This window comes from Vanacampus margaritifer, chromosome 11 (assembly GCF_051991255.1).
Source record: "Vanacampus margaritifer isolate UIUO_Vmar chromosome 11, RoL_Vmar_1.0, whole genome shotgun sequence".
NCBI lineage: Eukaryota > Metazoa > Chordata > Actinopteri > Syngnathiformes > Syngnathidae > Vanacampus > Vanacampus margaritifer.
In genome coordinates, this window is record NC_135442.1 from 24,372,694 (window position 1) to 24,387,896 (window position 15,203).

The window sequence follows — 15,203 nt, forward strand, 5'->3', positions numbered from 1 at the left end:
TTGTTCATAAGCATTTCCATTTGCATTATTTTTATTTGGCTTCAGTGTTGAAGGCAAATGTGTATGTTTAAGAGTGTAAGAGCCTTTTTTTTTTTTTTTTTTACTGTTTGCAAAGCATACATTGCAAAAATACTGGCATTTATCAAGAAATTGCAATATTTAAAATAAAATGATTAACTACAGAGGATATAGGGTTGAGGTTAAAATACCTGTAGCGGCTTAAAGACTCACGCGCAGTAAAAACATTTTGTTTTCATTTTATTATGGATAGTAAGAGTAGTTTTGCACCATCTTTACCTCCATAAAGCTAGGCTAGCACATAGCATGCTCTGTGATCATGTCCACAAGATTTTTCAAATAAAGGCATTAGTTTTGCTTGATTTCTGCATTCTATGATATAACATAATAATATTTTGTTTTATGTAAATTATGCTGCTGAATTTTTGTTTTGAAAGGCAACAAAACTACTTTCACAAACTATTTAAAAAATATATAAAATAGATAAATAAATAAGGGGCACTTTGGGCATCAGTGCCAAAAGGGCATGTGCCCCGTTGTAGCGTCATCCCTGGAGCTCATAATTTAGACAGGCCGTAAATGATCAGCTGTGTTCTCATGCGCACTCCATATCCAAAGGTGGCGGCAGTGCGCACTAACAGATGTGTGAAAGTCCGAGTGAGCGAGCGGGAGAGAGAGAGAGAGAGAGAGAGAGAGAGAGAGAGAGAGAGAGAGAGAGAGAGAGAGAACGGCAAGTTTAGTACAAATAACTTGTTGGTGACGTTACAAATTTTAACTACAACCTAATGGTTGTCACAAATTATAACTACAACCTAAAGATTAAGATAATTTGACATAAATCCGTTTGGGGACCTTTCGTAGGCATGAAATGACGCGGTTACAATGACATTCCTTTTAATATGCTTTCACTTCATCACTCAAGGTAAGAAAGTGCTAATACCTTTACTAAATGCAATTTTTTTGAACTACATGATCGTGTCATTATTTATTAAACGAAAAGGAACTCGTACTCGATGCTCTTAACGTTATTTGTGATGAATAGAGCAAGGTATAGTGTAGTTAACTGTATTGAGCAAATGGTCACCCTCTCGCATAACTGCTTTTATTTCTTGTGTGGCCAAAGAACTACCGGTAACTGCAAACTGGCTGATTTAACTGAAGCTTAAAGCTTAAGTAGCCTGCTAATTAGCACACACACACACGCGCGCACACGCAATCAATCAGTGATACATGATTCATAATTGCCAGGAAAATAATGTGCACACATTTTTAGAATATACAGTACTAAGTACAAACCCTCTGATTTCGCCTCTCAAGTGTGTAGAGTTGCCACCTTGGATTTGTGGAAAAAAAGAGACACTGAACCAAGCTCGAGCATATATACAGTCATGATAAAAAGTTTACATACACTTGAAAAGAACATAATGTTATGGCTCTCCCGAGCTTCCAGTTTTTTTCTACAACTCTGAATTTTCTCTAATAGAGTAATTGGAACAGATACTTTCTTGTCACAAAAAAGATTCACAAATTTTTGTTCTTTTATGACTTAATTCGGGTTTAACAGAAGTGAGAATGTGTTTTTTACAAGTGTATGTAAATTTTTGATCACGACTGTATGTTTACAATAACTAATACTAATAACTAGGCTTCCTTTCTCCAGTCTAATGGCTGATATGTAAATGAATCAAAAATAAAGAATAATCCTTCCTTTCTTATATACAATTCTTATAACATTTGCCACCAAAAACTGGAGTGACTTTACATTAGTCCCCTTTCAACAGTAGGCAAACACTGAACAAGAATAATATTCAAATTCCAATATACCAGTACCCTCAACGTGCAAGTAACCCAAAGTGGCCCGGGGTGCGAGGGCACTTTATAGCTGCTCGCAGCTCTAGTTTGTATTATTCTATGGGTGTTCCTTATATAACATATTGTTTCGAAATATGGGGGAATGCATATCCTACCCATACGAGATCAATATTTATTCTACAAAAGAGAGCTGTAAGGATAATAGCAAAGTCAAATTGTAGAGAATCATCAAATTGTCTATTAAGTAAGAGGTTTAAAATTTTGGGACTTGGTAAATTATAAAATAGCACTGACAATTTATAAATTGTATTATAAACAGCTGCACAGTCACATGGAAAATATGTTTAAAAAGAAACAATGTAGATAAGACCTCCGAGGGAGGCAACATAAGAGTAAAATCCAGGACATTAATCAATGTATTTCTATAAGTGGTGGTTGAAGACTTGAAAGGGTGTCAGAACATTTTTAAGTTTGTTCAAAAGTAACATTATTGGAAAATATGAGAATGAAGGTTGATGTCTTCAACTTGTTTTTATTAATATGTTATTATTTATGTGTCATATTTTGTGTGATGTTTGAGTTAACTGTTCTGAATGGTTTGATCTTTTAAAAAGGGTAGGTGTAAATAAGCGTGAGCTTCAGCCTATGCTTTTCTAGTGTGTGTGTGTGCGTGTGTTATTCTTTTTAACTATTTTACTGCCAAAGACGTTAAATGACGTTCTGCAAAAACCTACGGAGGAGCGCCAAAGACGTTAACTCTTTCACTGCCATTGACGTTTATAGACGTCAAGTAAAAACCTACGGAGCACTGCCAATGACGTCTAAAGACGTCATCCAATTTATTTATTTATTTTTTATTTTTTGAAACGGGTGCGGGCAAGGCTTGCGGAGCTGTGGTGAAAGTTTCCAGCCGGTCTGTTGTGCCTAATGACTATTTTTGGCCCCTAGAGGGCAGCGAAGACTCTCTTTTGACAAGATCGGGTGGGCGTCAGTAGAGGCGGAGCTAGAGCGTCGAGCAGGAGATGAGAATGGAAGACAAAGGAAAAATGGCGGCCAGTCGCGAGGAGCTCACGCCCCAGCCGTTTTTTTCAAAGACCAAAAGCATCGCTGAAAGAGCACATTGTTGACGACGATGATCATCATCAATGATGAAGATGAGGGTGGTGACTCCGTGGTTGGGAAGCATTAACGCGGCAGTAGAAGACGTTAGATGGAGCTAGATGGAGGAGGGAACGGGCAATGGCGAGCGTTTGCAAGCAGCTCTACACTTACAAGACGAAAGGCATCGACCAACGCTAAAATAGTACATTGATGACGACGACGATCATCATCGATGATGATGAAGGTGAATCCGAGCTTGACGGCGAAATTGGAACCGCTGACGCGGCGGCTATGACGGTGTCGTAACGCGGAGCACAACCGAGCACGCACAGGCGGACGTTCGATCGGACGACGGAGAGTGCCCCGAGTCCAATGCATATTCATCGGAGGAAGTGTGTACAGTCTGCTACTTGCTTTTTATTCCCTGGAAAAAAAGGCCGTCAAGAAAGTGTAACGTTTGCACGCAAAACGGACCAATGGGAAAGTGAAAGTAAACTGTTGCGCGAGTCCTGGCGTCTCCTTGCACGCAGGAGAGCGTTACAAAAGGAAAAACTGTATTTGAAACATCCACATAATTGTAAGTAGTACCACAGTTGCACACATTTGTAAATAGTTTGCAAAATTGTTTTGTCAAATTGTTACACTGTTGAATGGAAATAAACGTATTTTGCAATCAAAAAACACTTTTTCATTGTTGGTGAAAGCGTTTTACAGAAGTAAAGCACTATTTAGGTGTTTGTGGCATCATTCATGGACAAAAAGAAGTGTACAATTCACTAGAGTGCATGAAATAACATCGTTTCACAAAAAGCTCTTTTTCTCCGTTTTTTGTTTTTCAAAACAGAGAATTTCGGTGAAAGTAACCATTTTCTATTGTTGATTACTGAAGAACGGAATAAGGTAGAAACAAACTTTTTTTTCATTTGAAAGCTGAGAGTCCAATCTTTCATTTGGTAGTATGTGTGTTTCCATAGTCCAAACACAACATTTTCTGTGGACCTTGAAAGATCACTCAAAATGCTTAAATCGGCTGGCAGTGGGGACAACCTGTTTCTGAAAACGTCTGGCAATGAAAGAGTTAAAAGACGTCCACCCATTTTTTATTTTTTTTTTTGAAATGGGTATCCGCATCTGTGGTGAAAGTTTCCATCAAGTCTGTTGTGCCTAATGACTATTTTTGGCCCCTAGAGGGCAGCGATGACTCTCTTTTGACAAGATTGGGTGGGCGTCAGTAGAAGACGTGAGGCGGGGCTAGAGTGTTGAGGGGACATTGGCTGAAGAAGCCATAATGGCGGCCGCTTGCAAGCATCTCACGGTCGAGCCGTTTTTTTCAAAGACATCGACCAACGATAAAGAGCACATTGATGACGACGATGATCATCATCGATAATGATGATGGTGACTCCGAGGTTGACGCCGAAGTTGGAAGCGCTGACGCGGCGGCTATGACGACGTTATAAAGGTTCACGGGCGAGCGATGCTGACACCGGAAAACACGGAGCACAACGCTCAGGCGGACGTTCAATCGGACGACGAAGAGTGCCCCGAGTCCAATGCATATTCATCGGAGGAGTGTGTACAGTCTGCTACTTGCTATTTATTCCCCGGAAAAAAAGGCCGTCAAGAAAGTGTAACGTTTGCACGCGAAACGGACAAATACGAAAGTGAAAGTAAACTGTTGTGTGAGTACCACAGTTGCACACATTTGTAAATAGTTTGCGAATTTGTTTTGTCAAATTGTTACACTGTTGAATGGAAATAAACGTATTTTGCAAACTAAAAACACTTTTTCATTGTTGGTGAAAGCGTTTTACAGAAGTAAAGCACTATTTAGGTGTTTGTGGCATCATTCAAATGTGTGCAACCGTGGTACTATTTACAATTGTGTGGATGTTTCAAATACAGTTTTTCTTTTTGTAACACTGCCCTGCGTGCAAGATTAGTTTTACTGCGATTGCCCCTTCGCGTGCAGACACTACACTTTCTTGCCGGCCTTTTTTCCCGGGGAATAGCAAGTATATACTGCAGTGTGTTTGGCCATGTTGCCATCAAGTCTACTATCAGGATCATGATACGGTGACGTTATGGTGGTGTTACGTCTGGCTTCCTCATGTCCTTCAGTTCCTATACCGGGTGGTAGATGTTCTGATCCATCTTATCGACTCCATTCATGGTGGCATCGTAGTCCAGAACCAGTGTCTTCTCCGTGATCAGACTGTACCCACTCCTCCGATGAATATGCATTGGACTCGGGGTACTCTTCGTCGTCCGATTGAACGTCCGCCTGTGCAGAAGTGCTCGGTTGTGCACTGCGTTTTCCGGCGTTAGCATCGCTAGCCGGTGAGGCTTTACGACGTGATCATAGCCGCCGCATCAACGCTTCCAACTTCGGCGTCAACCTCGGAGTCACCATAATCATCATCGTCGTCATCAATGTGCTCTTTAGCATTGGTCGATGCTTTTCGTCTTTGAAAAAAATGCTCAAGCGTGAGCTGCTTGCAACCTTTCGCCGTTTTCGCTTCCTCAGCCATTCTCCCCTCAACACTCTAGCTCCGCCTCACGTCTTCTATTGACGCCTACCCAATCTTGTCCAAAGAGAGTCATCGCTGCCATCTAGTGCCCAAAAATAGGCATTATACTAACTAGATCTGCTTGATACTTTCAGCACAGCTGGCCAAGGCTTTCATCCACCCGTTTCCCCAAAAAAAAACAAAAAAAACATAGTGAACGTCTTTTAACGTCTTTGGCAGTCCTCCGTAGGATTTTACTAAACGTTATTTAACGTTTTTGGCAGTCAAAGAGTTAATTAATTAGACAGCCACATAGGGCTCAGCGATATGACAGAAAAATGTATCACGGTTGAGTATTTAATATTATACAATTATAGCCCATCAGTTCGAGGAATCGAGCAATCGTGCATCTAAATGGGGTCTCCCTTGCATTCCCTTGCGACCACCGTTGGGACGTCCCTGCCCTCCGTCACTCTCCAGGAACCCAATCTGCCCCACCTGTCGCATTATGGTAGAGAAACAGGAGATTGTAGACAATTCATTCACCAATGTTCCCTGATTTTTGATCAGCAACCAGAACTCCAGTACTCCTTTCCAGAATTTATCACTGCGACGCGTGCAGGGAGGCCGCAGGGCAGTTATTAGATTGTGCACAGGGTAGGCATTCCGTGGCGGACTACTCTATCACGTTCCGCATTCTGGCCGCTGAGAGCGGTTTTGACGACCGTGCATTGTGTAGTATTTTTCGCAATGGCTTTCATTTCTCGGTTAAGGACGAGTTGGCTGTACGAGATGACACCACAAACATGGTGGACCTCATTGCCTTAGCCATAATCACATTAGGGAGAGACAGAGGGAATGTGGCCTGGAGTAGACCGGCTCGGCTTCGGGGACTCCAGCGAGCGGCCGCGGGAGAGCCCTCAATTATGAACCAGGTCATACAACTTGAGAGGCCTGACCAACCATGTCAACTACAAAGCTAGAAAAGATGCTGATGCAACTGGGTGGAGGACGACTGCTCCCTGAGGAGAGACTGCAGCGTCTTCGGACCGGGGTCTGCTTCTACTGTGGGCAGTTGGGTCATCGAGTGTCCACCTGCCAAGCAAGATCCTTGTACTGGCCATGCCAGAATTCCCAACTGGACAAACGTCGGAAGGAAACGTCGGCTGCGAGCTCAGGTTCCGAATAACAATGCGAGTACAGCAGACTACGTCGGGGCCTCTGGAATGCGCCTGCGGTAAGTACCCCCCACCGACCCACTGCAGGATTGCTTCAGCCTTTGCCTGTTCCATCCTGTCCATGGTCGCACATCTCCTTGGACTTTGTCATAGGCTTTCCTTTGTCATGAGGGAACTCAGTCATTCTCTTCATTGTAGACGTCCAAGTTGGCCTATTTTATGACTCTGCCTAAACTGTCGTCGTCTTTTGAGACTGCGTCTTTTGATCATACATATATTCCGCTTCCATGGAATTTCCAAGGACATGGTCTCGGACCGCGGTTCACAATTCGTGTCACAGATAAGGAGGACATTTTGCAGAACGATGGGGGCAACAGCCAGTCTGTCATCGAAATATCATCCCCAAACCAAAGGCCAGACGGACAGTTGTGAACCAAGACCTGGAGGAGGTTCTCCACTGTGTCTACCTGCATCGTTCAACCTCATGGGCCTCCCATCTGCCATGGGTGGAATATACTCACAATACCTTCGTCTCGTCCACTTTCTTATCCGCCTACGGTTACCAACCGCCTTTGTTTCCCTTCCAGGCGGGGCAAGTGTACGTTCGGACAGTGCAGCTCCACTTACGTCAGGCCCATCGAGTGTAGCCGGAAACCAGAGCACTGACTCGTGACCGGCAGATAGCGGACCGACAATGATGCCCCGCACGTGCCTATCATCCAGGGCAGAGTCAATGGGTCCTCCGCTCCTTTTCTTTTCTACAGCGCCGCACATGCGGCACATTCGCAATCACAGAATTACAAAAGTGCGTTGGCGGATTATTTGCTCTTGCTCACGGTCGTGCCAAATGTTGATTCTTTTGTACTCCGTAGTCAGGGTTCACCAATTCCGATCTCCGAGGTCCGGAGTCCTGCATGTTTTAGATGTTTCCGCCACCACATCTGATACTAATTATCAGGATCGTTATCAGGCATGCTGATGAGCTGATTATATGAATCAGGTGTGCTAGTGGGTGGAAACATCTAAAATCTGCAGGACTCCAGACATCTAGGGCTGGAATTGGTGAACCCTGGTCTTGTAGTTTATAGCTCTCGTTCTCGTCATTTTGCGTGTATTTCTTCACGTCGTGTTGTTTTCTTGTACCTATTTGTTTTTGCATATTATTGTATACTTGTATTTTTAGCAAGCGTTTTTTGTTGCTTGTTGGTTCTCCTTGCCTTTTGCAAGCGTTATGTGTTGATTTTGTTTTGTCCTGGCTTGTTGTTCTCAGTGACTTTTTTTATTCACAATCTAAATTTTGCTGTAAATAAACTCTTTTGATTCCATTGTTTGGTCTACTTTTTTGAGATCCCTTTTCACTGGTATACCTACCAACATCATTCACTCCAAGCCATTTTTACTGAAGCGGTTGCTTCCCTTCACTCCCAGCTCTTTTACTGGATTTTGACAGATTTTACAAGGCCCACAGAATATTGTGGTCTGTTGCCATAAAAACATGGAACCTACCAAAAGAAAGATTAGAGTCTCTTTTTTTCATCAGGAAAAAAGTATATTTATATCTGTTTCCGTTTTGCAGCAATTAACATTAGAATATAGCTAAGTTTCATCATTATTCACAAATCTGTTTTGAACTGTGGGTAAATGTGCTTTTTTCAACATGGCCCTGGTTGATCTCTTATATTCTGCTGCCACCTGCTGGCTGTTTTTTTTGTAAATAACTACCATTGCTTTAAGCCACCTCTTCAGGTCAGAGGCAGCTTCATAACATGACATAAACATAAAAAACGTATAGATATGTCTTTGGGACACTTAAAATATTTAAAATAGAATGTATTTATACGTTTTGGGGAACAAATGAGTTAGGCAGCCCTTGTATTCACATCTTTATTTATTTTTCCTGTGTTCAAAAGACCAATATCAGAAAATCCTAAACTCAAACACTACTATACCAGTTCAACTTGCTAGTCCAGTGAGGTCACTATCCATTGCTCTGCGTTCGTACCAAAGACTTGAGTTCTCCAATCTGAGCATTTTCTTTTTGCATTGAACCTATTTTTCCCCATGTTAAGTTTGTAAGTTGTTGTACTTAAGTAAATCTCACGTTTAATTTTCATTTTCCCCAGTACTCAGTGAAGCTCCGCCAGCTCAGCCAGAGGAGGTCCTGTTTGATAACTGGCAGGTGACATGGAATCCTGCCTCAAAACTCAGCAATGTCACTTACACTGTTAGGTACAGCAGGTGCGTGGTATGTTTTTCCAAACTTTAGGTGTAATTGTTTATACTATACATGATTTAAATGGGCTATTTGCACAAATCCACTACTCCCTGAACTCAATACCACTCATGATTGGACAAACTGATTAATTCAGATGTGTCTGGCCATTGCCGTCCTGGTTACTGAGGTCAGGCACACCTGGATGAATCAGTTTGTCCAATCATAAAAGACAGGAAATGAAGGAGTGGTTCTGAGTTCAGGAAGTAGTGGATTTGTGCAAAGACCCCATACTATATATACTCACATTTGTCAAGGTTAGATGGGATGAGGTGGTGGTTGTCGACCCAAGTGCAGGGAGGCAAGGTGAGGTCAACAAAAAAAAAAATATATATTTTTTTTAATCAAACAAAAACAAGGAGACAAATCTGGGGGGGTATTCCATCAGTGCAGCTATAGAAAGCGAGGCTCATGCAAAAAAGTGAGGATTGAATTAACACCATCTCCGTTTTTTTTTAAATCATTGCTCTCTTTTTTTTCTCTTTTTCTTTTTTGTATGTGCGTGAGTATGTGCATGTGCATCTGCAAGTGTGTGTGTGCGTGTGCGTGAGTGTGTACTCATTAATTCAGCTAAAACCTATTAAAATCCCATACCGTTCACCTAAACCGAATACTTCAGGATCCAGCTACAGTCGTGAGGTTGTCAGGAGACTAGAGGAAGAATCAAAGAAAATAAAGGAAAGTGAAATCCAGCATCGACCAGACACCTACTACCCACCGGGTTACCAACCAGAATCTTTTACCAACCCTAGAAACATCTAAATTCCAACAAATTAGGGAGACCTCAAGAGACCAAAGGAAAGACTGACGAAAGGAAGGAAGAATAGATGAAGCAGAGTGAGATCCACAGACATCAGCCTCCACCGATTCAACGACCAGAGGAAGAAGCAGATTGTGTTTGAATTTGGTGGAGCGGTGCGCACGTGGTGTGAAGGCCGCGTCAGGTACTTGGATGGCAGAGTTCCAGTTGGTGGTTTGGGTGCCGTGGGGCATCTCGGGCACACGGCTGGAGCAGAAATGGGTCGATGGCGCGCAGCGGCCCGGTGCCTCGTTGAACCGGGTCGGCGGGAAGCTGCGTGATTCAGAGAGCGGAAGGTAGGTGGGTCGGCTCTCGGCAGGAAGATACGCGCATTTTGCAGCGCGGTGTGGTTGTGAGTCCAGGGCTCAAAGAAGGAAGCCACGTGGTCGCTCTCAGCGTGTTCGGCGAACACGTCTCTTGTGATGGTGAAAGAGGCTAATAATTTGTCCTCTTTTGCGTGTTCCAAAAATTTGAAGACAGACTTCTTGTAAGAAAAAACACCTTGCAAGGATGATTTATTAAACAGAGAATTCTCCCGTCACAGGAATACTGAACATCACGTATGAGGTGGAATTTCAGAGTGTCCGTGTGCCCCCTCCCTTGGGAGAGAGGGCTTCTTATAGTATCGAGCTTGGAAAGTGAAATGCCTTTTAAAACACGTTATACAACAGATTTGCAGCTTTGCCGATCTCCAGACAAAATACACTCCCAGGGCACCTTTTCCCAAAACAACATCTCACAAACAAATTGAGTGGCCGTGAGTGATGATGCCAACAGAGTCAGTGTGTGTGGGTGTGTGTGTGTGTGTTCGAGGCAGATTCTGTTCTCACGAATAGAATGTGTTTTCGCACACTGAGAAGGAATTTTAGACCAAACAAGGTGTACCAGCTTAGGTTAAGGTCAAATAATACTGAGTTCAACACTATTTCACCTACTTTACGCATCTATAAAACATTTCAACATGGTTAATATATGAAATAAAGAATTAAAATGTTAATAATGTCTAACAATGGTCAGGAGAAGTTCATGGGGCAAGAAGAGAAGAGGCGAAGAGAGAGAAAAGATACGAGAAGTTCCTTCACGTGCTGGCTTTTAAGCTTGTTTCGCGGGGGGTCAAGCGGTCTCACCTCTTCCGTGCGCTGGAGGCAGACTTGATCGACTGATCGACTTGATCGACAAAGCTTTTGGGATAGCATTTGAACATTTTTTATCAGAATTGACAAGCCAGATGCTTGATCATTCTGAACAAATTTCAAACATTACCGCGATCATAAAGTTATTGAATCTGCTAAACTTACTAATTAGCTAAACTTAGATGGCTGCAGAAGTTACACACATCATTAATTTGAGATAGACATACAGGTTGTGTACAAAGATAAACAACAGATGTCACTTAATGTCAGTTAAGTACATAGAGTCCGTTTATGTCCCGAATTATGTAGACTTCAGATTAATTACGAGCGGCAGGATTCTTGAGGATAATACCCATAGTGTCCGCTGGAGGGCATTGTTGTACCGTATAACTTCCAAGGGGCGTTGTTTCCAAAAACATATGGCTGATTCCTGTAGATAGACCAGACCATAAAAGTGGTCTGGGGACTGATAAGCAGTCTTAACGCTAGTTTGCTTGCTAAACAGGCTTTTAGATCTTGCTAGGTGCTGAGGTATGTGTTTCTTGTGGTTTGTAAAAATGAAATCCAGTCCCAGCTGGAGGGAAATTCAAAGAGTTTTTCCTTTTTGAACTGTCTGGTTGGTTTGAGAAAACACAGGGTTAATGCACACACACACATTCCCCAGGGGGAAGTGTTTAAAAAGGCAAATGACGGGCAATATTCGTTACAGGGAAAACGACAAGACAAAAAAGCGTCAGCATGACAGCAGGAAACAATGGATCGACGCAGACAGAGGGGAGACAAGACACTATACACACACACACTAATGACAAAACGAGACACACCTTTCTAAAAACCTGAATAAGCCCCTTGGGTTACCCCTTTCATAACCAGAATACTGGTTCCTATGAATGGAATCGGAATACCTTGAATCAACGGGGCATTGCTTTTCGTTGTGCGCATGCTCACAACCTCTTCTTCGTCTCCTTTTCCTCTTCTTCACCTATTTGCACTCGCAAGGAATTTTGGTCTTTGTAGTAACGATTTGTATGCGCAGTGCCGTCCTACACGGGCCACACTTAAATACATTGATTTCTCTGCGGTGTTTTCACATTATATTGTGCCTCTATGGCAAAAATGCCACAGTTTGTGACACATTAACTATTCATGTAAGACAGACGCGATATCACTCGTAATGCTTCAACAATGTTTATCTCCAGCTTGCAGTGTTCAAAAATACACGTCCGTGTACGAACATTAGATGACACAAATAGTTCCGCTTTATCCAAATGAAGTAAGTTGGTGCTTCTGGCGTGTACTGACAAGAACCACACTTCTGGAGTAGGAAACCGACTACTTTATTTAGCGTGGTGAGTGTCATGAATATAATGTATTTTATTGACCGTATAAAGTTTAAAGTTAGAAGCAGAAATTACATCTATTTCTGCCACGATGGTATCCGTCTTTTGTGTTAATCCAAACGCCATGTATACGGGGTAACTCTGTCAATTTGCGCATGTAAACGTGTTATTCTGATTGTTCCAGAAACCCGAAATCTGACCATAACCCAAATATTGCCTGCATGTAAACGTCCGACAGCAGTAGCTCACACAAGGTAACAAAACAAAACACAGGTCAAGACTGACTAAAGAAATTAGAGATAGGCCGGGAGCCAGATCCATTCCTCAGGATGTTTTTTGTTACCTTTTTTTTGACTATTATTTCCTGTTATCTCATACCTCTAGGCTGTTTGGTCACAGGGGCCAAAAAACACACACCCTTTTTAGGAAAAGCTTCTGACAAAATTGTGTAATTGCAAATGACAAGGTACAGTAACTGCATAGATGGTCAGAAAACTCTAAAATTGTGCATGGTGTATCCTGACACATGGGGGAACTAGCAGGAAAATAATCATGGGCGTCCTGTATTTCATTTCTCATTATATCACCCTCAACATACCCTAAAATATAATAAAAAAAAGTCACTCCGCCTGACAAATTCAATCAAATTCAATCAAAAGTGATCAATTTCAAACATTATATTATATCTCACTGCCTCCACATTCAGATTCAGTTTATTGTCATTACAAGTGCAACGAAACAGTAGTGCAGACCATTCAGTCCAAAGACAAAAATAAAGGATTTTAAAACTATGATAATAAAAATAATTAATATAAATAGAACAGAGGAAGAAAAAAAACAGATCATAATCAGAATTAAAAAAGGCACATTATAAACACAGACTAAAACAACTATCTACATAAAGTGCACATGAGACAAGTATTGCATATTATATATTGCATGGTGTGTTGCACATATTATAGAGAATGGTTATTTAGGGCTCTTACCGCAGTTGGATAAACACTGTTGTTCAGTCTGCTTGTCCTGGTTTTAATGGCTCTGTACCATCTGCCTGACAGCAGTAGCTCAAACATGGAGTGGCCCGGGTGGTACGAGTCCTTCAGGATGACACTGGCTCTCCTGAGGCAGTAGGAGCTATGAAGGTCCTCCATTGACCTTCTCGGCCATTTTGGTGACCCTCTGGTTGTTTGCCGCTGTGCAGCTGGCAAACCACATGCACAGTCGGTAGGTCAGGATGCTCTCCAATGTGGAGCGGTAAAAAGACACAAGCAGTCTCTGGCTGATGTTGTTCTTTCTGAGGATTCTCAGAAAGTTGAGTCTTCTTTGTGCCTTCTTAGCCACCTGTGCAGTGTTCTTATTCCAGGTCAGTTTTTCCTTGATGCGGACTCCCAGGAAGCAGAAGTCACTGACCCTTTCCACACAGGTCCCACCGATGAGAATGGGCTGAATGTCCGTTTTGTTTTTCCTGAAATCTTTAATGAGCTCCTTTGTTTTGGATGTGTTCAGGATCAGGCTATTGTCTATACACCACACGGTCAGCTGCTGCACCTTATCCCGGTAAGCGGACTCATCACTTCCTGTGATACAGGCTACCACTGTGGTGTCATCCGCATATTTAATGAAGGTGTTGCTGTTGTGGATGGGGGAGCAGTCTGACGTGTAGAGGATGAAAAGCAGGGGGCTCAGCACGCAGCCTTGAAAGGAGCCGGTGCTGAGTGTGAAGGGTGCAGAGGTGTGGTGGGCAATCCTGACCCTTTGTAAGCGTTCTGTTAAAAAGTCCTTAATCCAGAGGCATGTGGAGTGATTTAGACCGAGGTTTAGCAGTTTCCTCACTACACCATGTGGTATGATTGTGTTAAACGCTGAACTGTAATCCACAAAAAGAAGGCGGGCATAGTTACCTTGTTTCTCCAGGTGGGACAGCGCTGTATGTAGTGCTGTATTCACGGCGTCCTCTGTTGATCTGTTTGCCTTATCTGCCTGATCTGTGCTAGGGGTTATGAAGGTCATGATGTGGCTCCTAACCAGTTTCACCACCGGCGTGAGAGCTACCGGCCTGAAGTCGTTGAGGCTGAGTTTATGGTTGTTTTCTTGGGTAGAAGGATGATAGTCGAGGTCTTCAGGCAGGATGGGACTGCAGATAGTGTCAGTGACAGGTTGAAAATCCTGGTGAAGATTCCAGCAAGCTGGTCTGCGCCGTCTTTCAATACTCGCCCAGGAATGCCATTGGGGCCCGTTGCTTTCCGTGGATTGACACCCCTTAGTATGCACCTCATCTCATGTACCCGACTGTGAGGGCGGGACTCCTTGTGGATGCTGGTGGCAATGTAGCTGCTACTGATGGTTCAGCTTCAAATGTATATTAAAACCTTCCCACATTTATAACCTTCAATTTAAGTTCAAGATGAGCTTTCTATCTGGAGCATTAGAAGGAGCGATGAACAAAATACTCCACCCTAAATCGGGAAAAAACTGAAAATTCCAGAATTAAAATTTCAAATGGGATTAAGCTATTTTTCTGCATCTAAGTAAACAATATTTGAAACATGGTTTATGTAGTACTATACTATCTGAAGCGAATTACATAAAAAGTGAATAATGTTATGCCCCCAGGTGGACCAGGGTATCAAAGCGCAACATTAATTATAATCACACAAAATCCGGTAACCAAATAGGAGATTTAAAAAAGAACAAGATCCTTGACAGGAATAAAAATGACGTGAACATTTATTAACAATAGACAACATTCTGTGCAGCCAAATGGAGAAATACAGTATAAAATAGAGTTCATCTTAACTATAAAATTGAACTATGATAAAATATAACTGGATTTTAATCATTTAGATTAGGATTTTGACTGGGCCACTAGCACATTGATGCCTTTTTTTTTAACCATTCCATTGTCGCTTTAACTGTATGCTTCGGGTCATTGTCTTGCTGCAAGGTGAGCCTTCGTCCCAGTCTCAGGTCTATTGCAGACTCCAACAGGTTCTCTTACAAGATTGCCCTGTATTTGGCACCAACCATCTTCCCTTCTACT

General features: G+C 42.5%; 1 protein-coding gene across 4 annotated transcripts in view; it reads left to right on the forward strand.

Annotated features, from left to right (window-relative positions):
* Positions 1-705: 705 nt before the first annotated feature.
* Positions 706-15,203, forward strand: part of ifngr2 (interferon gamma receptor 2) — a 60,055-nt gene continuing 45,557 nt past the window's right edge. For 2 of the 4 annotated variants that reach the window (XR_013295898.1, XM_077579706.1), the window contains exons 1-2: positions 706-940; positions 8,743-8,857. Coding sequence is in view for 3 of the 4 variants with exons in the window: in XM_077579706.1 (XP_077435832.1) it covers positions 901-940; positions 8,743-8,857 (155 nt within the window). In the remaining variant the exon portion in view is untranslated. Of the gene's footprint in view, positions 941-8,742; positions 8,865-15,203 lie in introns of all 4 variants that reach the window. The other 2 variants (XM_077579707.1, XM_077579708.1) reach the window with 2 other exon arrangements.